Genomic DNA, 24,875 nt, shown 5'->3' with positions numbered 1-24,875 from the left:
GAATTCAACGAAGGGGTTCGGAGTCGTAAGTCTTGCAGACATTATACATACCATGAGCTCCAACTTAAGCGCGCCAACGAAAGAGTGCACTCGAATTTGGACACAGGGACATATTCTCCTTTGAATCCATATAAATGGAGAATGTATGTTTATTATGTCTAGATTCATTCTAATGTATGCAAATGTCTAATTTAGTTCATTGACCTATATTCTTCTTATACTGTCTGATGTTAAAACTATAAAGTAAGATAGTTGGAATTGGGTCATTGTGGTAGTGATCTCCTTAATGGACTATAGAATACTGTCTACAGTGGAGACCACATCTCACATATATCTAGAGAACCGTGAAGGGGTTACACATTTTTAAAAGCATTGCATAAATAGTACATCATAATAAAGGATAAATAGACAAGACAGTTCAAAACACAAATTCCCAAACTTCCTTCAGTCAGTGAGTAGCTGAACCATAAAAAGCAGGAAGTGCTTAAGTTTGATATTGGACCTACAAAGAGATTAGGGGAGAAGTCAAAAAAAGTTAGGAAGGCAAAGAGGAACAATGAAATTAAATTGTCAAGGAACATATACAAAATGGTAAAATATTCTACAGGCACATAAATAAAAAGGAAAGTTGTGCTAGGAATAGGGCCATTAACAGGTGGACAGGATAAAAATCACAGGCAGCAATAGCGAAATAACAAATATATTACTTTGTTTCAGTATTTACCAGGGAGAGTTATCAGGTGGACAAAACATTGAAAAATGAGATTAGAAATGATATAACAGCATATAAAATAGAGGAGAAATATTAAATAAACTAATCAAACTCAGAGGATTAGTTTAACTCAGAGAAAAAATAGCAGAGGCACTATTAAACATATTTAATAACTCGTTAGAAAAAAGGTGTAGTGCCAGAGGACTGGCGGATAGCTAACGTAACAGCTATATTTAAGAATGGAGATAGAACATGTCCAGGGAACTTAGACCTGTCAGCTTAACACTGGTGGAAGAAAAAAAATAAAGGAATCCCTACTGAAGGAGAAAATAGAAGATCTAGAAATCAAAAATAATAATGAATCATCAGCATGGATTTCAAAAGGGAAAATCTTGCTTGACCAACCTCATTGAATTCTTCGAAGAGGCAACAAAGGGAGTAGACAAGGGTAATGCAGTAGATGTAATTTATCCAGATTTCCTCAAGACCTTTGATAAAGTGCCACATAATAGACTAATGAATAATATGAAGTCAGGGGACAAGTAACAGAATGGATAGCTAGCTGGCTGCAAGATAGAAAGCAGAGAGTAGCTATTCAGAGTGGCAGAAGGTGGAAAGTGGGGTCCCACTAGGATCAGTGCTGGGGCCACACTTGTTCACCATTTATAATGGCGCAGAATTTGCAGTTGTAATGACGCAAAACTGTCAACTTTCGCAGTCATTATTATGTGAAACTGACAGCAACTTCTGGTTGTTGTGTCCGTGTGTTACCAGAGACACTGAAGGCAGGAGTTGGTTTCACAGGTGTTTACTGAACAAAGTCTGGAGGTGAACTAACTGATACAACACAATATACAGGCTTATATAGCCCGAGTGGCCATTACCGGCATTACAGTACACAGGGGGCTCTTAAAGGCACATACACTACACTGGTGTCTGCACATCCACAGTTAAACACGGAAATTCAGAAGTTGGTGTCAGTGATTCCCCGCTCCTCCACAGGGTGCGCTGTTTAAGTCCTTGCAGATAGCAATCTTACAAATCACTTGATTTGATGTGAACTTCCACTTTTTAACGCTCTAATCTCACTATAAAAACCCCAGAAAAAGTTAAGCCTTATTCAATGAGGTGTAACTGGGTTTTTAATGGCGTACTAAGTCATAATAACCTCTCTGGCCCTGTGGAATGTCAAATTTCTCCCTTATGATAAAAATTCCCATCGATTTTAAAAATAATAAACTTAAAAAATATATTTTTAATGATATTTCAGCTTCTACCTTAATCCCATGTCTATGTCCTAATCTTTATTTTGCTCTCAAATTATTAAAAAAAAGTGAAGGATAATCAGTGCTTTTTGCTTCCTGGTTTGCTGTCTGTAAGAATTCTTCAATGTGATTGGCTGCTGAGCCTGCTTGATGACATCACTGTTGCTGGACGCCAGAGATCCCCATAGATGTCGTCAGAATTAAATTAACATCGGCAAAGGGAAAATCCACACCACAGATCTTTGTAGGCAGCTTTCTTAGAGATCAGCGGCGATCGCTGTCACTTCGCCACTGACCACAAAATCTGGGCCAACAACAATTTAGACTTTGGAATCAAAAATACCATTTCTAAATTTGGGGATTTGGGGAGGGTGTGGGGGGGGGGGGGGGGGGATAGTCAATACTGAGGAGGACTGCAACAAATTTCAAGCAGACAATAAACTTACAGAATTGGCAAATAAATTTCAACACAGTTAAGTGTTACGTATTACATTGCGGTAAAATAAGAAAAATAAGGAGGTCACATATTACTTGGAAAATATGAATCTAAATGGGGTAGAAGAGCAAAGGGATCTGGGAGTACAGGTTAACAAGGCCATAGAAAAAGCAAACTAAGCACTAAGTTTTATTTCTAGAGGGATAGAATTGAAAAGTAGAGAAAAGTTAGGCTAAACTTGTATCAAACCTTGGTTAGACCACACTTGGAGTACTTTGTACAGTCCTGATCGCCATATTGGCCCAGAAATTCGGGTCTCCACAGGTGAGTACGCACGGGGTACTCACCCGTAGGCCCGATGGAAGTGCTGGTTTCCTGCATGCACTGCGCATGCGTGGGAAACCGGTACTTCCGTTCCTCTGAACGAAGGGGTTCAGAGGTCGAACGCGTGCGCAGGGGAGGCCTCACGTGCACATCAAACTTTGTTTTTGTTGTTGTTTTTTTTTTTTTTTAAAAACAGGTTTCTCCGGTAAAGCCTGCAGAATTTAGAAATGTAAAAAGCAGGCGCAAGGCCTGCTTTTTACAAGGTAAGTGGTGAATTAATTAAAATTAAAACATTTTTGACAGGTTTATTATTTTTAAATACTTTAAAGCAAGGTAAGTTTATTTTTAGCCCTGTTAGAATATGAAATTATTTTTCTCAAAAATTTAAATTGTTTATTTAAAATACAGGAAACTTTGGTTTATCTGGAGGTTGTATGTCCAGAATACTCGATCTAACGTCAAAAATCAGGAGCCATTTTCTGTAAGTTTATTTTAGTTCTCGTTCTTTTTCTTTCCCCAGTCAGGCACTGCAAGGTCTGTAGCTTTAACAACAGCGTCAGCTAGAGACACTTGCAGCTGCAGCCGACTCTTTAGAAGCTGTTGCTAAGCAACAGTGTTTGTTGTCAGATACGGAGATGAAAACCTCCATGTGCTTCAACATTAACTTTGTATGTCCGGCAGTTTTGATAGATCGGCAACACGCCGGTCCCGTCGGTGCTAGATATCACAAAGTTTCCTGTAGTTATTTCATGTAATTTATAGCTTATTTAAAAAATGTGATTTAAAAAAAAAATTATTTGAAGGTTTAGTGCTATTTTGGGGCCGTAGTATTTATAAGTCTTGACAGCACTTCCTGTCAGACTTATGAATGGAGCATTCCCTGCTCCGATTGGCTGCCCATGGCCCACGTGATCCCAGGGGACGCATCGAACTAACTGCGCCCCTGGGATACGTAAGCACTGTGCGCCGGCAGCTGGACCAAGCCCCAGATCGGACTTCCATGGGGGCCCACAGCTCAACGGCCGGCACGCAAGGTAAGTGCAGATCGGGGGCTTGCACCCGCGGGAAGCCCCCGACCCGAATTTCTGGGCCATTATAAAAAGGATAGAGGCACTGGAGAAGGTACAAAAAAGATTGACAAGGCTGATACCAGAACTGCGAGCAATGTTCCCTATAAGCTTCATGGCGCTCCAGGGAACCCGCGCAGCAGGCTTTTCAAACCGCGCATCCACAGTATTTTGAATGGCCTGCGCAGCGCCAAACAAAATTTAGAGGGAACACTGACTGCGAGGTAACACTGACTGCGAGGTAACACCTATTGGGAAAGGATGAATAGACTAGGTCTCTTTTGCCTTCAAGGGAGAAGGGTAGAAAAACTGGCATGTTAAAATCCGTAACACTACATCAAAGGAAAACTTGATAGTAGAGCAAGGAGCATGTTGGATGACAATGAGCATTATGCTTCCTTAACCTCTCTGCAGCATTCAATATCTGCTGATGACCTACAGCCACTAACGGATGGCCAACTTCTGGTTTGTCAATTAGACTGCTTCTTTAGCATGGTGGGAACACCACACTACACAATAGATGGCATCCTCACTCAAGACAAGACAAAGATCAGAGAAGATGCTGAAGCCAAAAATGTTACTAAATGAAAGCTTTAAGAGGTTTGAGCCAAAGACAAACGATAGTAACTGTTGGTTTGAATTGAAGAAACTGTGCCTTTGACTAATTTAAAAAAGATTTTCACTTACACACTGAAGGGCATAAAAGCAACCAAGATGAAGTAATTCAGTCACGCAACGATGACAAGATTACAAGCAGGTGGTGTGTGAACTAAAGCAGGTTAATGAAGATGGAATGGAATCATGAGGAAAAAAAAGTTGACAGGGTTGAAATATGGAGTGGGGATGAAGGGGTTGACTTATGAAAAAGGTCAAGTAGCTTGGGCCTATACTCATTGGAGTTTAGAAGAATGAGAGGTGATCTTATTGAAACATAAGATACTGAGGGGGTTTGACAAGGTCAATGCAGAGAAGATGTTTCCTCTCATGGGGGAATCTAGAACTAGGAGGCATAGTTTCAGAATAAGGGGTTACCCATTTAAAACCGAGATGAGGAGGAATTTCTTCTCTCTGGGGTGTAAATCTGTGGAATTCTCTGCCCCGGAGAGCTGTGGAGGCTGGGTCATTGAATATATTTAAGGTGGAGATAGACAGATTTTTGAACAATAAGGGAGTGACGGGTTATGGGGAGCGGGCAGGGAAATGGAGCTGAGCCCAAGATCCGATCAGCAATGATCTCATTAAATGGCGGAGCAGGCTCGAGGAGCCAAATGGCCTACTCCTGCTCCTATTTCTTATGTTCTTATGCCATTAGTATGATGAAGGAATACCGTGCAAGATAGGACAGGGCCCTGGGGAACCCAAGAGTCAACTGATAAGAGTTAAAAGATGAACCCTCAACAACATCAGAAATAAAGCTATTTCAGAGAAGACTACATTGCCACATTCATAGCTTGCCAGGAAATTATATGCTAACTTGTACAGTGAATAGTACAGTGCCAGATGTTGGCAAGGGGTTTGAATTATGTGAAGCCTGTAAGGAACAGCAGCAGTTCCTATTGGGAGGAGCTTGGAAGGCAGTCCTTAGCTCTCGGAACATTCCTGATGGGTATGCCAAACTCGACGTAGTGCTTGCATATGTAAACTGCAACTGCTTAACTTATTATAATCTTGTAGAAACTCACTTTAGCCTCCAAACCTTATTTGGAAGTCTGCAATCCAGCACCAAAAGATACAAAAAGATAGCTTTTATCTGACTAGTGCCAAAGCCAACACACTAGATCAGAATAGAACTCTGTGCACAGTGAGTGTGATTCAATTTACTGAACTATAAAAAGAAAACCAACTGTCCCTGCATTGCCCCGCATACTCGTTGTGGTGTCCGTGATTCAGGCTACTCAAAGGATAATGAAGCATATGCATACACAAATACATCGCGAATGCATGCTTGCACAGATTGTTTCTGACAATTATACCAGGTGGAACCACAGCTCAAGCAAGGTAGCACAAAGTGAGGATTTAAAATGGAGTCCTTGAAAAGGTAGAGCCTAGATCCAGCAAAAAAATATAATTTGGTTCTTTACCTGGGCATCACTATATGGTACAGATTGCCTATCAGGCAGCGCTAGTGATCCTTCCGGGATGCCATTGGTTTGCAGGTTTTCAGTGCGTTCAGCAGCACCTTGGTTTTCTAAAGCTGCCTCTATAGTTGCATTTTCATCATTTTGTTCTTCTGCCTCTTAGGCAAGAAAGAAAAATTTCCATTAACAATCGATGAACATTTCTGCATTCAGTTTATTCAATAGTTAAGGGAACATTGTATAAGCCAAGAGAAAATTGTATAAATGCTCTTCAGTATCTTATAAAACTGTCCCATTCAAACATTAAAATATATTGCACTGTGCATGAAAATATAGGGTTTTCGGCACTCCTCCAAAGGTTTGTACAATTGTTTGTTTGCAACTACCATAAATGACTTTCATCAATTAGTAAGAATTTGCTGCATTCTTGCAATATATCCTATTTAAAGTAAGCTTACGTAGTGCATAAAAGTTAATCTCTTTCTATTTTCAAAGCATACGCCTTTGGAGTATCTGATGTTAGGAACATGTCAGACATTCCAACAACAAGCCTAATTATTCAAAACATAAAATATACATTTATCACTCAAAAATAATTGGTTTCTGAGGGTATATTGCCCTCTCTGTTCCCCTAGTCATACTTGTCCACTTCTGGTTCTACGAGACCACAGACCAGCTGCAGATAATGGAAGACAAGCTTTTATGAGTTCTGCTTATGCTAATCTTGATCTGGCTGCTCTAAAGCTGGTCAAAGTGGTCTGGCAATAACTCACCCACCAATTTTACCTGCCTTAAGATGCACCAGCCTGTATGTGGCAGTGAAACTAAAAATCAGAAAGAAAAAAAGAAAAATTTGGTGCAGTGGGCAATCAAACCAGTCTTATATGATGCCATGGTATTGTGGTGCCGTGGATTCAATAACAAGTTACCCAAAACCAAATCAAACTTATTTCATCAAGATCTCATGAACTACCTCCAGTCACAGTAGCCACCACTTCCTCCAATATTTGTCCCACGATATCTTCCGTATTCACATTTTCCCCTTGACTTTCATCCACATTTCCTTTAGTTAAAACAGAGTGATTAGAGTCTGAAATAGTACCTGAAAACTTTGATCAAGACAGAAAACAAGCAGACAAAACATTGAAATATGCTAAATTCTCTTCATTTTAGTACCTAAAGGCACATTAGTATTGGAATTTAGCAGTGGCACACAAATTAGAAACATAGTAGAGTCCATCAATCACTATTTATAAACATTCACGGAACTGAACAAGTGTGATAGCATCAGGGTATCTTTCTTCAGTTCTTCTGCCCCATACAACACTCTGGGTACCCTATTCCCGAGTCTCTGTCAATGCTGCTCTGGAGCTGATGACAGAAGTCCAAGATGACTTTCCTTCCTTTCCTGTGCAGAACAGCCCTTCCATAAGACTACGGCCAAGACTGGTCATCAACCCATCAGGATAACCAAGATGAACCTGTGGCCCAACAGCCCATGGGACAGTACATTGTTGCTTTTAAATACTGTGCCACCAAATTATCCCATACAAAATTACAGTACAGCAGAACAATGCTAATTCAAACACGACCAATCTGCACACATCAGTAATGGAACTGATTTTGTAGACTATAAAATACCCATCAGCCCTGAATATTAACCATTATCTATAAAATGTCTTTAGGGCTTAGAAATGAACACTAGTCCACAGACCAGTATATTTAGCTACCAGCAACTGCTGCTGGGAGTGTGGCTGGTCCAATGACTGATGGGAAACTAAGAAATCTCTCCAAGTTTAAAAATCACAACTGAAACTTTATCAGCAGCAGAAACTGGAAGCGTCTTGCCATTTAAATAACACAGCTTTGGGGTTCAAAGCGCACTATCAACTGTAGCTCTACTCCACTCCAACACTATGATATTTTAAATGGCAACTCTCCTTCCCAACTCCTGATTTCAGTTTTGGCTCCTGCTGCAAACTTAAAGTGCCAATATTACACTGAAATGGCAACTCTTTCTCCTGAAGTAGAACTTTATTGGCTACTTACATGATTGTTCCATTTTCTTGAGCGTAATAAGCATCTCATATTAAATTATGATACATCGCTAGTTCAAGCCTTGTTCAGTCTTAATAGGCTATCAGTGACTTTCTCCTGTAACTAGATTTGACTGCACTGCAGTTTTACTGCTTTGTAGATCTTACATTTTTGACAAGGTCCGAAATAATCGTTTTTAAGTAAGATTTTCAAATAAATATGAACACCTGCAGTATGTAAAGACTGATCAGATTCTACATCGTCTTCTTCTATATGGTCTGCTGTTGTCCCATTCTCCATTTCTGTGATTCCAACTTTGGTTTTCTCCTGCATGGTATTTATCTGATCTGCTTCCCTCGCTGTTGAAACCAGTCTGCTGGAATGTTCTTCTATCCGATCAAGTTGTGGTGATCCAACTAAACTGTGAGGTCCAGGAGACTGATGGAGCTGATGTTGATGCTGCTGCTGCCTGCCTTTCTCCAGGTCTTCAGCCTCGTGTGCCTGTAAGACAGTAGTTAGCCAGTTTCCAAGGTGGGAAAATTGTCTTAACATTGGTAGCTTTACAACAGTCTTTGGAACAAAAATTAATCTTGGGAGGGGAGAATTCTTTTAAGACAACAGCAAGTTCTGGTCATACTGAAGAGCATTATGTAGGGCGATTCACTTAAATGCTAAGGGATGTTGACATAAGCTGTTTGTTTAGTGGATTGAAGTGTAATTAGATTATACACATTGAACAACATTTTTAAAAAGTACGTTATAAAAGCATGGTTAAAAGCAAAAGCTGTTTTTTCTGTTAAAAGTCAGTTCTATATACAAGTGCAGATGGGAGAAAATCTGTATCAAGGCGTATTGCTGTTATGATAAACCAGAATTGTACTTTGAGCAACTATCCATTATTAGAAACCCAAAATTAAACACAAATTTCCAACCATGCTTCCTGGTCTGCAGTTGCTTCAAGTTGATATAACCTAAATTTTAGCCAAAGAAGATATGAAACTTAAAAATAGCTCTTAATGAGCAAAGAGTTATAGCCATGACTTAAAAAACTTGGTTCCTAATCCTAGAATACTGCTACTGCAAAAGACTTTGCTAAAGACATTTTTTTAGCCAACGTGCTTAGAATGGATAGGCTACAAAGTGTGTTCGATACAGTTAACTACAGTATTGGTACTGCAGGCAGTCCTGTGTTTATACTGCATGGCTCTGTGGTAAACCACTTTTATCGTTCACTATCGTTACACTATAGTTATCACTGTTGTATTGTTATCACTGTTCTCACTGTTGTATCACTATACGAGGTCGCCTCTTGTCGCACTGTTATACCTGGGCTGACCACCTCCGACTCCGCCCATGGCTCCACCTACCTGCCCAGGTATAAAGGTAGTCGACTGGCTGGTATTCCTCCTTGTTGGACCCGATCACCCACGAGGGTGGGCTCTGTTATTTAGTCAATAAAAACCTTTAGTTACGTTCCTAACTCGTCGCTTTTTATTGGACGAATTGATAGGTATATCAGGCTCCAACTGGAATTCACCAAGAGACAAACTTGCCACTTCATGGCCATTAACATATAGCGTTTTGAGAGCGTGGGTGGTTTATGTGCACAATACTTTTTCAACACCAAGTTTAAATAAAATATTCAGGAGGTCCAGCTGAACCTTCGAGACACTTTAAGCTGGTTCGACACCACTTTGTAATTATATCAGACGCAGCATCAAACCTAAGCACTTTGAAATTACTACCTACATAGAGTCTCATGTTCAGGGTTAGATGTTAATATCCTAAGTTACATCATGACTGTCAAATGAAAATTGCTCCACAGTGATGCAGTTGCAGCTCAAGTACACCACAAAATTCTGACAGTGATAAACAACTTGAAACAATGCCAATGGAACATATTGTTTGACTGCAGATTGCTCATCTTGAAAAACAAATTTGTTGCACAATAGCTGGAGAATTATTAAAAGCAATTGCTGGAACAGTGCTCCTTAGGATCAGTACTTAATTGATTTCAAACAAAAACAGCGTATTACACAAAGCCTGACTTGGATGAAGAGTTTTTTTCATTTAAAAAGGATTTGTCATGATAAAGAAGCAGCCTTCGAGTCTCTTGGGAAAGCATTTCCCTGAATGTTTGAAGGATGCTGCTTCTTGTTCCAAGTGGCAAATTGCAAGAAACAATTTGTTTTCTGTCCTTTCACTCACACCACTTCTCCAGCTAGAACAGTGGGATGGCCTGTGCTGCTGACATGCTGATAACCATTGCCATAACTGCTCTGACAAGTTAACTTGAATAGGTGAAGTGGTCACAGTTTGTTCTTCAATCTTACTGAGCCAGAAAATGGTGTTGTGTGGCAGAGCCACCAAAGGACTGAGCGCGGTTGGACATAATTCCTTTAACAGCAATGTAGTTACTGTCTGTGCCTGTACCTTTAATTACACTGTTTGACTGTACAATGTCTAGTTACCTTTACAGCGCGGTTTCAACATGATGACATCATGCCGTTCGTCCCGTGATGCCCCAATGGCGGGAAGAACATGATGACGTCATGACGTCAGTCTTCTGACCAGGGGATCAGCCCTCATGGAGCCCTCAAGGAGAGCAGACCTGTAGTTGATGTATTCCAGCAGTTTCTAGTTAAAACCTGTTTTGTTCCATTAAAATTCATTGTTTTAATTGCCTGAGTCGAACTCAGTCTTTTCGATAGGAACCTCCGTTCCTACAGTTGCAGTTAGAAATTCCATGAAAACAGAGGCAATGCCCATTCTTCTCAGTGTCAGTCAGATAGACAGATATCCAACCATCTGGCGAAAAGGGGGGTGGGGGTAAATCATTGCGGAGTCTGATCCTCTCAACAGATTCCCAAACATACACTCTTTCCAGCAGGATACACTTCGTAGTGATCAAAAAGGAAACTCTCCCCATCCTAACCGAGCGCACGGAGGCCAATGTAGCCAATCCACCTGAGATCAGCGAATTCAATAGTCAAACCTAGGGCCTTCTGGTCTGTGTAAGCTCAGTTATATGCTGCCTTCAGCAACAAAGCTGCCAAGAAAAAACTTCAGATCTCACCCTGAATTTTTATTTTAAATACTTACCACTTGGTTTTCCATCTTTGTAAATATGACATTGAGCATCTGTGTGAGAGTAGCTTTTGCTGTAGTCTGATTGATGAGATTTTTACTAGCTAGGTAGATATTGTAGCAGGTCCGGACAGTCTGCAAGATCGTTCCTTCATGGATTTCAATGTGAGACGAAGTCACAGCAGTGAGCAGTGCCTAAAATTATGAGCAACAGATAAATGAGCAGTGAAGAAAAGTCTACTACATGGAAACTGCACTCAATTTAATACAATTTCATTTGATTTTTAAAAAATATTCCCATATCATTTTCAGACTTCATAATGCAGTGCACAATTAATAATCCATTCTCTCTCTCTCTCATCATAACCATTCCTGGACCAAGAATGGCTAGGCAACCTGCTCTTGGGTAACTGCCTTTCCATTCTTGAGCTGAGCACCGTGACATCCACTGGGCCCAGAGTATCAAGAGTTAAATCAGAAATGCATACGGCGAGTGCAGTCTCCATCCTATCCACTTTGTAGCATGGCACACTGAGAATATAAGTTTACCATTTAAGGCTTGATTAAGACCAAGTATTAGCTTGTCTCAGTTGGTCACACTCTCCTGAGAGAGAGGTTGTATGTTCAAGCTCCACTCCAGGACTTTAGCAAATAATGTAAACTGACATTTCAGTGTAGTACTGAGGGAGTGCTGTGCTGCTGTAGGCACTGTATTTTGAATAAGATTTTAAAGGAAGTCCTGCCTGCCTGTTCTGGTGGTTCAGGTGAATACTGAAGGTTTCACGTCACTATTTGAAAAGGGAGAGAGTTCTGCCGGTGTCCTGTCCAACATTCCTCCCACAGCCACAAGGACGATTCTGGTATCTGCTCAGCTGCCACAATTCCTGACATAAAAACTACACTTCCAAGTTGTTCAATCCTTGTGTGATGCTTTGAAATGTTTCTAAGAGAAATATTAAGGCGCTATATAATTGCAAAGTCATTTTAGAAGATGATATGCTTCAAACAAAGGCTGTTTAATCTTCAGCGAGCAAAGTTTCTCACTAATCTCAGATGGGTGATCGGCAACATGGTCAAGCTCGAAACAAGTAAAAACACGGTTCCAGACCTCAGAAAAAGCAATCAACTGTCGACTGCACTGCAAAAGAACTAGGGGTAAACTTCGTAAACTTGAGCTCATCCAGAACTCTGCTGCCTGTATCCTAACTCGCACCAAGTCCCATTCACCTATGTGCTCGCTAACCTACATAGGCTCCCGGTCCAGCAAAGCCTCGATTTTAAATTCTCATCCTTGTTTTCAAATCCCTCCCTGTCCTCGCCCCTCTCTATCTCTGTAACCTCCTCCAGCCCTACAAAGCTACGGGATCTCTATGCTTCTCCAATTCTAGCCTCATGCGCATCCCCAATTTTCTTCGCGCCGCCATTGTTCGCCATGCCTTCAGGTGCCTCGGCCCCAAGCTCTGTACTTCCCTTTCCTAAACCTTTCTGCCTCTCTACTGCTCACTCATCCCTTAAGGCGCTCCTTAAAACTTTCCTCTTTGACCAAGCTTTTGGTCACCTGACCTAATATCTCATGTGGCTTGATGTCAAATTTTGCCTAACTACACTCCTGTGAAGCACCTTGGGATGTTTTACAACATTAAAGGCACGATATAAATGCAACTTCTTGTTGTAGGCACGATAAATCCTCAACTACCTCTCCCGGAGCAACCATGTCAAAAATGTACACAATCAACTCGGGCAACAAAAAGCAACTAGAAAATCTTTAAAAAAAGACATAAGAAAACTACTAGGCACTTGGTCTAAGCATTAAACAAAGCTTTAATCAACAGTTTTACAACATGGAGGTCTAGTTGTGTCCTTCACTAGTTCCGGTTAAGAATGTCCTGCGCAAGCTGGGCCCGTGCCCGAGTATTTATACTCTCCCTGGACAGCGCCACCCGCAGGCCACTCCGTTGATTCATGTCAACTATAGGTTTTCAAACTGGGTCCACAGACCCTGGAGAGGGAGAGAGGGTACAAGATCATTACATTTCTGAATCTTTCTGTAACTATTGACTTATTAGCACATTAGCTTTGCTGTTGTATGCTAATCAAACATATTTTCTGCAACAATCGCACTTTTTTTTCCCCCTAAGACTGCACATAGGGACACCATAAATCCCAGCCAGAATGGAGACAACCGAGTAATTCTCCTGGAGACTGCACTGCCGCAAGTGACTTGGATTGATTTTATGCACATAATTTGTAGTCTGCACCACAGTGCCACTCACCGGCTGACCACAGTGGTTCAATAATCACTTTTAAATAAAAATAGGTTAGCGGTCATGGTCAGGTAATCCCCGTGATGGATTATAACAGCAATAGACCAGAATTGAAAGGGTTAACTGGGGCAGCAGTCGAGAACCTGCAGCTAATTCGATTAGTGATGGAATCTTCTAGCTTAGTACTGCTACACTTTATTTTTTTTATATAGCAAGGTCACTGAGCACATTGTAGATTCGTAAAGTTTCAACCTGTTCTTCGAGATAAGTGACAATGTAGTTTCTAAGCCACAATATTTTGAAATACAGAATCAAGGTCTAGTTACTGTTCTGCAATGATGTAATGTTTGAGCAGATGGACCCTGCATGAAAAATGGATAAGGAAGTGAAATCTGTGGGAACAGAAGACAATGTCCTAATGTCCTTGTGGTAAGGGTATTGAAGCTAGAGACAAGCAGGTCTGTCTTTTTAAATTCTACACAGTGGGAAATCAGTTAATGTTGAGTAAATGTATTGGAATGTCAGCCAAAAGTTATCATTGGAATGTGAAATGAATGTACTGGAAAAAATACAGGATGAGAAAGGCCGGAACTGGAAAATACAGCATTAAAAACAGACCTGGGAAAGACTCCCAAGGAGGAATCTTAATTAGAGGGAGAAGATATGGTAATTGTTATTTCCTGGTACCAATTGTAAGCACACTAGAGTGTTAATTCAGCAAAAGGGCACCATCTGCTCAGACAAATGTAAAAAATAAATGTAATAAAATTCATGTAAAGCCTGGGGGAGTGGGTCTGCACCTAGACAGGGAGTTACGAGAAAGAGACCTTGGTCGGCCGTGCTCCCAGGACACGCATCTCCAGAAATGTGAGGTTGCCATAGCGTCATGTGCGGAGGTTGCCATAGCATCATGTGCTTATGTTGCATGTTTTGCTGGATTTACAGTTTCTGCAAAATAATGACAAGACACAGCACCTGATTGGCTAACAGCTGGAAGTGTACTAATATTTGTAAATATTTCCCCTCACACGGAAGAGTTTCAAGTCGAATGGGGAATTGCAATTTCTATACAATTACAATGGGCCTGCATTTGCTGGAACGGTGTGTTTGGCAGCGTACAGTTAATCGGACATTTGTGCTCTCCATTCATAATCGCACTATGCTTATGCCATAATTTGCAGGAACACTGATCTGTCCATGGCACAGGAAGGTCAATGACAAATCTGGGACCTTGAGCACAGCGCGACCAATGGCTCACCAAGCAGATCAACCACAGAATGTACAAAAATCAGATTAAGGCGTGGCACTGGGAAGCAAGTGAGCTGCAACTTCTGAAATCACCTGAAGTCAAATTTTAAAAGTTCACAGGTTAAAATAAACTTTTTAAAAGGCTGCAAGAAAAGTGAACTTCAGTGTCTGCACATCTTTTTCTACAGAAATGGTGCAGGAAAATTGAAATAAAAAAGAGGGATGGGAAACTGCTCTTGGATGAGATGGAGCATCGGCGAGAGCAGCTGGGGGAGACTGCCCGAAAAATCAGAATGGTGGTGTGGAGGGAGGCGGTTGAAGCGCTGAGCACCACATTAGTCGTTCAGGAGACCAGTGCAAAAAGAAATACAAAGACCTGACTAGGGCAGGCAAGGTATGCATTCTCAAGGCTTCAAATCACAGCTCGATAAGTAATATCAAAAGTTGTCGGTCTCTGTCATTGCTTTTTTTAAAGAATAGCTTGAGCTGGAAAGGAGTTTTTTTTTCTATTTCAATGTTTGTAATGTGAGAGAAGGCGATGTGCTTTTAGATCATAACTGTTTGTTTGCTCAAGGCAGAACCCAAAGACAAGCAAGTCATAAAAGTTTATTGCTGTGGGAAGACAGCCTTTCAGAGTTTGATATTGAATTTGACAACATAATTTTCACTGAAGAAAGCATTCCAATGACCGAAAAGAAGCCCGTCAGATATACACCGATACCTCACACAAAGCAACACACCTAACCTATTCTCTGCTTCCTCCCCGCAGGGCAAGTTGGCGCATAACATGCAGGGGCCTATCACTGTTAAACAACTGATAAACTTGAACATGGGAAGGTGTAGAAACAGGTGGGGGTCCTGAAATTAATTGCCTTCAGACACAACGTAACTCTGGATGGCAAAACTGGCAAGAAAATACTGGCAAAACTGGACAATTTGAAAAAGAAAACTCCGAACATTTTCCAGACTGCTGGGGTGTGGCACCACAGCTTTAACAGTCCTATTGTTGGCCTCCCTGGCTGAGTCAAGTGAGGGCCATAAATCACATCAATAGCAAGTCACTCACGCCATTATTTTTCAGTCTAAGTGGCTGCGCCAGAAATAGTTGCATAAGTCCAACAAATTGGCCATCGCCATTGACTGCAATGGTGGGCTGAACGACGAGAACAAACTTTTATTGGCAGAACGGTACAAATTTCCAAGCAAATAATGGCATTATGCAAATAACTCTTACATATTAATTAACACACCATCAGTATGACGCGTGTTTCCAGCAAATTCAGGCCCAATATTTTGCTACCGATAACGGTAATATGACATAACATGGCCCAGCTGCACTGTTCCCTCTAAGGTGTGCACCTGTGCACACGTTCCAGAGCTCGCGTGCACTTCAAATGAAATGCCGCACAGAGAGCTGGACAGTAGCTGGGGCGGAGGAGGGGCCCAATACACAATGGCCCAGGGAATCCAGACAGACTCGTTTTGGAGTCTTGCAACCTCAGAGCCGATCGTAATTGCAGCTCTTGAAGAGTCAGTTATAGTGGTTGATGGGTGGCTGTGCAACACCAGGAGGGGTTTGGTTTTCTCCCTCGACCTATCAGAGGGACAGCGGGAGAATCCCCTGCGCTGTGACTGCCTTTCAGCCATCAGTGCCGGCTCGCGGTATACCGGGTCCGCACAGGCAGAGTGTCCAGGTAGGCCATGCTTTTGACGGCTCTGCAGAGGTCAGAGGATCTGTTGGTGGCTCGTGGGGGGAAGATCAAGGATCGAAAAAGAGGGAATCGGGGGAGGGGGGAGGAAGAGGGAGAGGGAGAGGGATGGGGGGGGGGGGGGGGTGAGAGAGAGGGAGAGAAAGAGGGTTCAGACGCATGTAGTCCATTCCCGGGGGACTGAGTGGCAGCTGCACTTTGGAACAACACAGGTGGAGGTGCAGCATATATACAGTACAATGGATGCTGGAAGAGGCTAAAATAAACAAGTTTTAGGCCCCCAGTGAAACGAAGATGAGAATTTTTTTTAATTCAGAAAATTGTTTAAAGCCAGAACAAAAATACAAGAAAGTGATGTTGGATGTCCCAGTTCAATTTTGCCAGGTGTTGTCTCCCTTTTGAACGAGTATCAGGGTTATTTAAATCATGTTATGAGGGAGGAGAAAAAGTTGGTGCCCCCGTTTCTACCTCAGAGTCTGAGAGACACGGAGGGAACGGCAGTAGAAAAAGCGGGAACAACTTCTCCAAAACTGATCCCAACTCATCGCCAAGGCTGGGGATAGATAACCACACCGTCTTCTTAGGAAGTTTAACCACTTTATTCACTTTCTTATTTGAGCTCCGTTTGGAATTTGAGTTTATTTTATTTTTTGTTGTATGTTTAATAACCGCGTTGAAGTGGGAAAGAGAAACTTGGAGCAACTTTTGTCAAAGCTGCAATGAGATTTGAAAGAATTTAAAGATTTTTTAATTAATCTTTTCACAAAAAAGAGTATTAACCCCCCCCCCCCCCGAAGTTTCAATTATGATTTTGGAAGAAACAAACAAAAAATCTATTTTCCCCTCATCTAAAGAAGGTATTGAAGTCCAAACGCTTTTACAGAGGTTCGGAAATGCTTAAAACATTTTAAAATTGAAATTTCTCAATATTTGATTTTAAATGATCGACTGAAGTGAGTAGCTTTACACAAACATGCAACCATGCTGTTAAGGAGGGGGAGGGCGGGAGGATTTGCAGGAATTACATAATTTTTATTTATTTTTAAAAATTTAATATGACTTTAGGAAGAGAACCAAAAAAAAGAGGGAAAACCACAAACCACTTTATTTTGTCTGTCATTCTATCGTCCTAACAAGTCCCAGGAATAATGTAAATATAGATTTCCTCTTAAACGTTTAGTGGAGTGTTAATAGAAACACGAATTATGTAATGATGTATAATAATTGCAGGAAGCTACTTTAGAAGAAACTATTTGTTTATTGAGAAAGACACAAAATACTTTGATTAAACTGATAATGTACAATTTTGATTTGGTATAAATGTTTGAAATAGGAGATTAAAAATTGAGATTACAACTAAGTTTATTTCCCACTCTTTAATTGAGAAGTACCTAAAATAAATCAACACTTTGTGATGAGAGCAGGGATTAATATTGTGGAGAATGTTTGAGAGAAAAACATTAGAAGTGAAATTCGTAAATTAACATCTTTACGTCAACAATATTAGTAAACATTTCCAAGTCAGTCTGATTCTTCTGTCCAGGAAGAAATATGAATGTTTATTTCTGTTAAATCATAGCTTTTCCTGCTTTTTGCTTTTAATTCAGTGACAAATTGTGTATGTTTTTTTCTGCACTTGTGAATAAGTGTTGTATTTCTAACATGTTACATGGGGTGTGCTGGTTCAAGAAGCCAACGTTTATTACTGGAAGTGATTGAAATTGGAAATACGGATACCCGTTTTTGTTCCAATTCTTTTTAATACTGTGAACTAAAGAACTACAGCACTTTATATTTGTTGGTGGTCTGGTCGCATTGTGATTAATATTCTAATTACTTATGTGGACGTACAGCAAGTCAGCGCCATAGGAAAGCCGCTGCTCCTGCTGCTTGTGCAGCCACTGCTAATAGTGACATGAGGGATGGGCTAATACGTTGAAAACTTTAAAATTAATACAAATTGCATGAACAGGAATGCCTCTTTCAACTCACCTTGGGCTTTTGGATTGTTTGTCGATGCATAACCATGTAACTCAGTGACGTTTCAGAAGTGTTAATGCATTATTATGCAGTTCTTTTATATCCCAGTCATTTCTGACAAATATTTTTTTTATTAAATAGAGTTTGTACATGATGAACTAGAAGCTTTTAATTAATTCTACCGTAAACAAACTTGCAGAATGGGCATGTAAATAATAAATGAATTTCAATATAGATAAGGGTGAGGTGGTGCATTCTGGTAGGAGGGATAAGGAGACAACCTACTCCTTGGAAAATAAGAGTCTAAACGGAGTAGAGGCGCAAAGGGATCGAGGGGTACAGATTCATAAATCATTAAAAGTAGCAACGCAGGTTAAAAAAGCCATAAAAATGCAAATAAAGCACTGGGGCTCATTTCTAGAGGAATAGAATTCAAAAGCAGAGAAGTTATGTTAAACTTGTATAGAACCTTGTCTGACTGTCTCATGATTTAAGGCGGTGGGGTGGCAATATGGCATTACTATATACAAGAAACTTTCGATTAACCGGCCCCTAAATAACCGGAACGCTCTATCCACCGGCAAAATTCAGGAGTCGGTTCAGGTAACTTTTAGTTACTTTTTTTACTCCATTTGTTGCTGTGCAAGGGTGTAGCTGAAGCTGTTGCTAAGCTACAGAGACGCTTGCAACTTGGGCCGATTGTTTTGAAGAGCAACAGGGTTTGTTGCTTTATACGGAGCTCTGAGCTCCGTATCTTTTACTATAGCGTTCGGTTATCCGGAATTGTTGATGAACCGGCACCACGTCGGTCCCGTCCGTGCCGGATACCAGAAAGTTTCCTGTATATGCTTTTAAGTGGTTGCTGTTGTTGTTTTAAAATTTGCTCATGGACAAAAAGGTCGCGCTCAAAGGAGTTCGTGGCCCTCTCAGTACAAAAAAAATTAGAGGGAACATTGCCCAACTGGCTGTTTTTTTCCCAGCCTGAAGACTTTCAACATCTTGGTTCATTAAGTTCATACTAACTTTAGACGGAATGTGGCTTCACCTACCTATAATTTAAAAAAAATAGTTGTGGCTACTTTAAAAACACAAAAATGTAAAGAGCAAATATAGGAAGAAGAAGAACTTGATTTTATTTAAGATATCGCAAAGCGCGTCATAGCCAATTCATTAATTTGAAGTGTAGGCACGGTTGTCCACTGTAAGCATGTACAATTGTACAAAGCAAGGTCACACAAATAGCAATGAGAAGTATGACCAGTTTATGGTGGTATTGACTGAAGATAGAATGCTAGCCAGGACAACAGGAAAACTCCCTGCTCTTCTACTAATGCTGTCTTGAGATCTTCCACAGACACCTGTACAAGCAGACAGAATCTCTGGTTTAACATCTCATCCAAAAGATGGCACCTCCAACATTGCTGCACTCCCTCAGTATTTCACTATTTGAACAGATTATGTACAAGCGGCATCTTTGATGACATGCTCAGGCCCTGAAGTGGGGCTTGAACCCTGAATCTTCTGAGTCAGAGGTGAGAATGCTACCAACTGAGCCAAAATGACATTTACAATACAGGATTGAAGACAGCAATAAAGGGTACATGGACTCTAGTTCCAACCCATTTGAACGGTTTTTGATGTAAACAGAAAAGGTACAAATATCTACCTACACCTTGTGGGCGACAAGATGCAATGATAACTGTTCAGTGGAGTTTGGCTTGAAAAAGTTTGAGAATCACGAGTCAAGTGTTAGATTTTTCATAGCTAAACACCAAATGGTCTGTAACTTCATCTGTTGTACAAATTAGAGCATCAGTGGAAGTGTCAAACATACCTTAATTATCTGAAGCTGAACTCCTTCATCTGTTTGAGTTCCTTGAAAACACCCACAAATGGTTTCAATAATCCTATCAATCAGCCTCTTTCCAGTTGAGCTGTCAGGGGCATTACCCGTGATATGTCCATATGCTATCAGCTTCTATGAAAGACGTCACAAAAGTGCACATTTCAGTAAACAGTGAGATCAACAGTGCTGCACCATATCCCAACACAGTGGTAACAGAAGAGGACAACAAAATCTGCCAGTACAACTTTATAGTCCTCCCATCATTTTCAGCTGAAATGCTGACACATCTTTCTGAATTGTCAAGCTGAGATATAAACTCAGAAACTTTAAATTAGTGCCAAGCCCTCTTGGACCTTAACAGTTAGGACTGTATTTCTGCTTGCTATACAAGCGGGTGTATAGGCAGCAGTGTTCACAGCAGTCAGTTCCAATAGCACTTCTGTGCAATTGACTACTTCGGTAAGAAACGTAAAAATGCGACCAGCATTCTGTATCACCAGCAGTTCTATGTTAGTATACCTATGCCAGGATGGTAAATCACAAGTTTGTACCTGTAATATTCCACATTACAATTTCAACTGTGCCACTAAAGAATAACACTTTTCAGGGTCTGGGAACTTGACCCCAAAACAGGGAAGAATGAAAGAAATTTTGAAAAGGAAAGTTGTCATCCCAAGCTATTAAGATGAACCAATTACCAAGTATTGGTTAAAGGATTGGCGATAAACTGAAAAGGTGAGGAAGGAAAGTGCATGGCGTGGGAAGGGGAAGTAAAATGACAAATAAATCCATGCACCATTATCAGCTTTCAGCCTGGATACTCTCCTCCACCAAGAGTGCACCAGATCCACCCAAGCCCCGACATGTCACAGTCAGGCACAGCTGATTCCAAATATAACTGCAAGTTGCTGATTCCAAATATAACCAACACATGGTTAGGAGACCAAAGCCACACGCATGTGAAGACCCATATACATCACTGTTGCCTGGTCCCTGACTTCAGTGCTAGCGGTCACCCTCAGCCATAAACCAGGCTCTGCTCTCTCCCATGCAGGCCGGCAAGTGCTCCAGATTCACCTCCTTGCAAGACTACCTGATGTGTTGCAGGGCTGTTCTCTCCTAGACATTTTTTCTGTCTATCCTGTGCATGATAGAAAGAAAATGCTTGTAGGGAGAAAGAGGGTGCAAAAGAAAGCATGAAAGCATGAGAGACAGAGAAAGAAAGTCAGTCAGAATCATAGGGGAGAAAAAGGCAGACAGTGAAAACAGTGAGAGAACAGTAACTTACACAGCACCTTTAATGCAGAAAAGCATCCCAAGGCACTTCACAGATAAGTACTCAAAGAAATGGGCACCAATCCCAAGATGGAGGTATTGGAAGGTGAACAAGAGGTGGGTTTTAAGAAAGGTCTTGAAGGAGGAGAGCAAGGCAAAGTTGGAGGGGTTCAGGGAAGGAATTCCAGAGCATGGGACCTGGGCAGCTGAAAGCACATCTGTTAACGGTGGGGTAAAGGGAGGAGGGATACACAAGAGGCCAGTGAGAGGAGGGGAAAATTTGGTTGGAGGATTGGAGGAGATTACAGAGATAGTTAAACCGTTTCCAAAACTATCCAAAAAGATTTTACGATTCTGCTTGCAGACCAAATCGTTGATTTTGTTGAAATATGGCTGCCTTACTGGAATTCTTTGATTCTTGCAGTGTCCTTTTGTTTGTATTACACTGGGAAGCTAGAGTCAATATTAGAAGACAAGATATTGAATGTATCAGCTATATTCAGTTTCCCATTACAAGTTGGGTTACAGTGTTCACACGTGCAATCAACATGGAATACATAGATCGAATTAGTAAATGAGTTTTAAATCCCACTGAATTTTATGTGAAGGCACACCACTTAAAACGTATTTTATCTTTTTACCTCCGCTCCAAAATAGTGATAGCAAAAAGTAGAATTAGTCATTATTACCTTCTACTCAAGTGCTATGAAACAATTTTAATTCATTTTACATTTGAGAGAAATGTTACTGAACAGGAATAAGCACACAAAAACTTCATGTCCATTAAGGAGAACGACAGTTATATTTCAGACTTTTTACGCACTCCGACAAGTATTTAATAAAAATACAAACTTTATTTTTTCCACAATAGTTGAATGCAAAGGGGGCAGGGGGAATGTCTATGCAGCTGAAAACTATGAATCAAATATAGGTCTAAGGAAGTTTCCTGTGTATTTCTCGGTCTGATTCAAACATTTTTCTAAGGATCACTAATAACTTGGATGGAACAAGATTAAACATTTTAATTCAGGGTTGAAAAGATGCATTTCTTTTCAAACAAACCCTCTTACTGATATTAAACCACTGATGAATTCAATTTGAAGACTTTTTTTGATTGATGCATTTAAATTTATGAAACTGATGAGAACGATAGCTGGTGGTGCAGTGGGTTGAACTGGCTGCAGTTTCCCATATGCAACTCCAGGTCTTGCAAAGAGGACGACAAATAGGACTGTCCTACTCCTGTGCAACTTCCATGTGATTGGTTGAAGAAAACACTGCGAGAGGATTGTGGACTGATTACACACCTGCACTCTTCAGCAGTGAACACTGGCCTGGAATTTGCGTTCGCCACTGGCCCCGAAGAAAGCAGCCCCTAGAGGTCTCGCCATAACATTTGTTTAGCAGTCAACACGCTGTTAAACCCCCAGTTACACCTAATCCAGCAAGGCCTAACATTTAATGGGGTAATTAACAGCGATATTACTGCAGAAAAGCCCAAGTTTTAGTCCGTTTCACTGATTTCTTTGATTGCCGGCTTGGGTGGGGGTGGGGGGGGGCACAACGCAGCCAGTGTCCGAGCAGTGAATGACTGATCGCAACTTCAGGATTTCCGTGTTTAGATGCGCAAGTGCAACATCCCGAAGTTGCGGTCAGTTTCATTGGAGTAATAACTGCCAACGCCGTTAGTTTGCCGTCGTCACCCACCGCAAATTCCTGCTCATTGGGTTTCTTTTTTGGGGGAGGGAAACCCAAAGTGGAAAAGTCGTAGTAGTCGGGAGAAGGGAAGGGACAAAGAAGTCAGGTTTAAGAACAGGAAAATGACAGCTCTACATATTATTTGCAATCACATTAAGGAGTTTGTTTACTCGTGCGACTTTACATACCTGCAAGCAGTCCAAAGATGTGCTGACGATGCGAGGGGATTTTGATTGACAAGCCAACTCAAATGGAAGAAAGTACTGATCAGCCTCAATGAAGTTTGCCTTTGGTGTTGCAGAATCATTTTTGTCTCCAACTCTGCAGAAAGGAGAGTGTCATTTTAAAAAAGTCGTTGAAACATAATTTGAAGAAATGGACAAAGAATACTTGCAAACAGATCCATTTCCCAGCAACTCCATACAACAGTAAAAAGAAAATATTAAAAATAAATTAACTGGGAATTAATATGCACTGGTCACTGAAGCAAAAACTCGTTTCCTCACAGCAATTCACAGAATTACGCGCAGGAGTCTTAATGGTCTCCTTATCTTTATATTGTAACAGATACAAGTTAATATTACAGTACCATACCAGAGAGCTTCATTGTAATTTGAATTGTATTAATGTTAAACAAAATATATTTCAAGTATATATATCTATAAGCATATTGTTTATCCCTATTGAAAATCATACAAAAATGATAATACTTGATGCACTTTTTAGAATGAAGAGGGCCATTTACTGCCATATAAAACATAACTGACACCCTCATTTCTGTGACAGTAAACTAGATATATTTCAACTCTCAAGCAATAGAAACAGTATGTCCTACCTTTGTTTTTCTATTTCAGCTTTTATTTCTTCTGTTGAGGGGAAAAAAACACATACTGAATTACTATCTTTAGGTGGTGCTACATTGACATTGTTCAATAATAGTGCTTCGAACAAATTTACAAAACAAGTAATACTGTAAATGCTTCACTAAAGCATGTTCAACTGTGGCACCTTTCCAAAAAAAATCCAACTGGACATCAAGTTTCTTCCGAACGACACAGCGGCTATATAAATGTTACAAACTCTCATGTGAAGGAGTCAGTACTGCAAGTCATGTTCAGTTGGACCAATCACCACTGCCACACTGACCATTCAGAACAATTTGTTCCCTTCACTTTGGATTAGTCTCAGATATTAATAATATAAACAACATATTGTGCGGGTTAGGATGATTGGCTGTGATAAATTGACCCTTAGTGTTAGGGGGATTAAATACATGGGGTTACAGGGATAGGGTGGGATATGTGTTGGTGTAGGGGTTACGGGGATCGGGTGGAATATGTGTCGGTGCAGGCTCGATGGGCCGAAATGGCCTCCATCTGCACTGTGGGGTTTCTGTGATTTTGGGTCAAAAATATAAAATGGTGGAAACATTGACTTAAGTAAAATTAAAATCACCTATTTCTCGCGCTTTATCTGTTGTCACTGAAGTTACCCATTTGAGAACAAACTCAAGGGAACCAGACAAGGCACAGTTATCCCAGGAGGTACATTGTACAGCACAAGAACACCCACAAGACAGGATTTTTACTTCGCTCAATTCCTTATATGGATATATAGAATGCACAGGCTTAAAGTTTAAACTACATCATCCTTAAAAAGTACGTTCAAAGAGCTACTGAACAAACTGCTCATTGTCATAACCATAACAGTGACAGCACCAACAATTCCACAGCAAATCTAGCTGATGGTTCTCCAAGCTGTTTTTAAACACAAACTGGTTTCTGTTCACCAATTCACTTCCCTCAAGACACTGACTCCTTACGAGGGTACAGTTGCATAGGCCCAGTCA

At 40.7% G+C, this 24,875-nt stretch overlaps 1 protein-coding gene across 1 annotated transcript in view; it reads right to left on the bottom strand.

Annotated features, from left to right (window-relative positions):
- Window positions 1-24,875, bottom strand: part of LOC147108684 (brefeldin A-inhibited guanine nucleotide-exchange protein 2-like) — a 103,055-nt gene that overhangs the window by 62,447 nt on the left and 15,733 nt on the right. The window contains exons 2-8 of the mRNA XM_086005397.1: window positions 23,862-23,892; window positions 23,215-23,347; window positions 20,042-20,185; window positions 11,022-11,201; window positions 8,147-8,420; window positions 6,856-6,945; window positions 5,886-6,040 (exon numbers count right to left, since the gene is read on the bottom strand). Coding sequence (XP_085861523.1) covers window positions 5,886-6,040; window positions 6,856-6,945; window positions 8,147-8,420; window positions 11,022-11,201; window positions 20,042-20,185; window positions 23,215-23,347; window positions 23,862-23,892 — 1,007 coding nt within the window. The remainder of the gene's footprint in view (window positions 1-5,885; window positions 6,041-6,855; window positions 6,946-8,146; window positions 8,421-11,021; window positions 11,202-20,041; window positions 20,186-23,214; window positions 23,348-23,861; window positions 23,893-24,875) is intronic.

This window comes from Somniosus microcephalus, chromosome 13 (genome assembly GCF_052327205.1).
Source record: "Somniosus microcephalus isolate GS21.2 chromosome 13, FLI_Smic_1.0, whole genome shotgun sequence".
Taxonomy (NCBI): domain Eukaryota; kingdom Metazoa; phylum Chordata; class Chondrichthyes; order Squaliformes; family Somniosidae; genus Somniosus; species Somniosus microcephalus.
The sequence above is the reverse complement of the archived record's forward strand: the minus strand, read 5'-3'. Positions and strand labels throughout refer to the sequence as shown.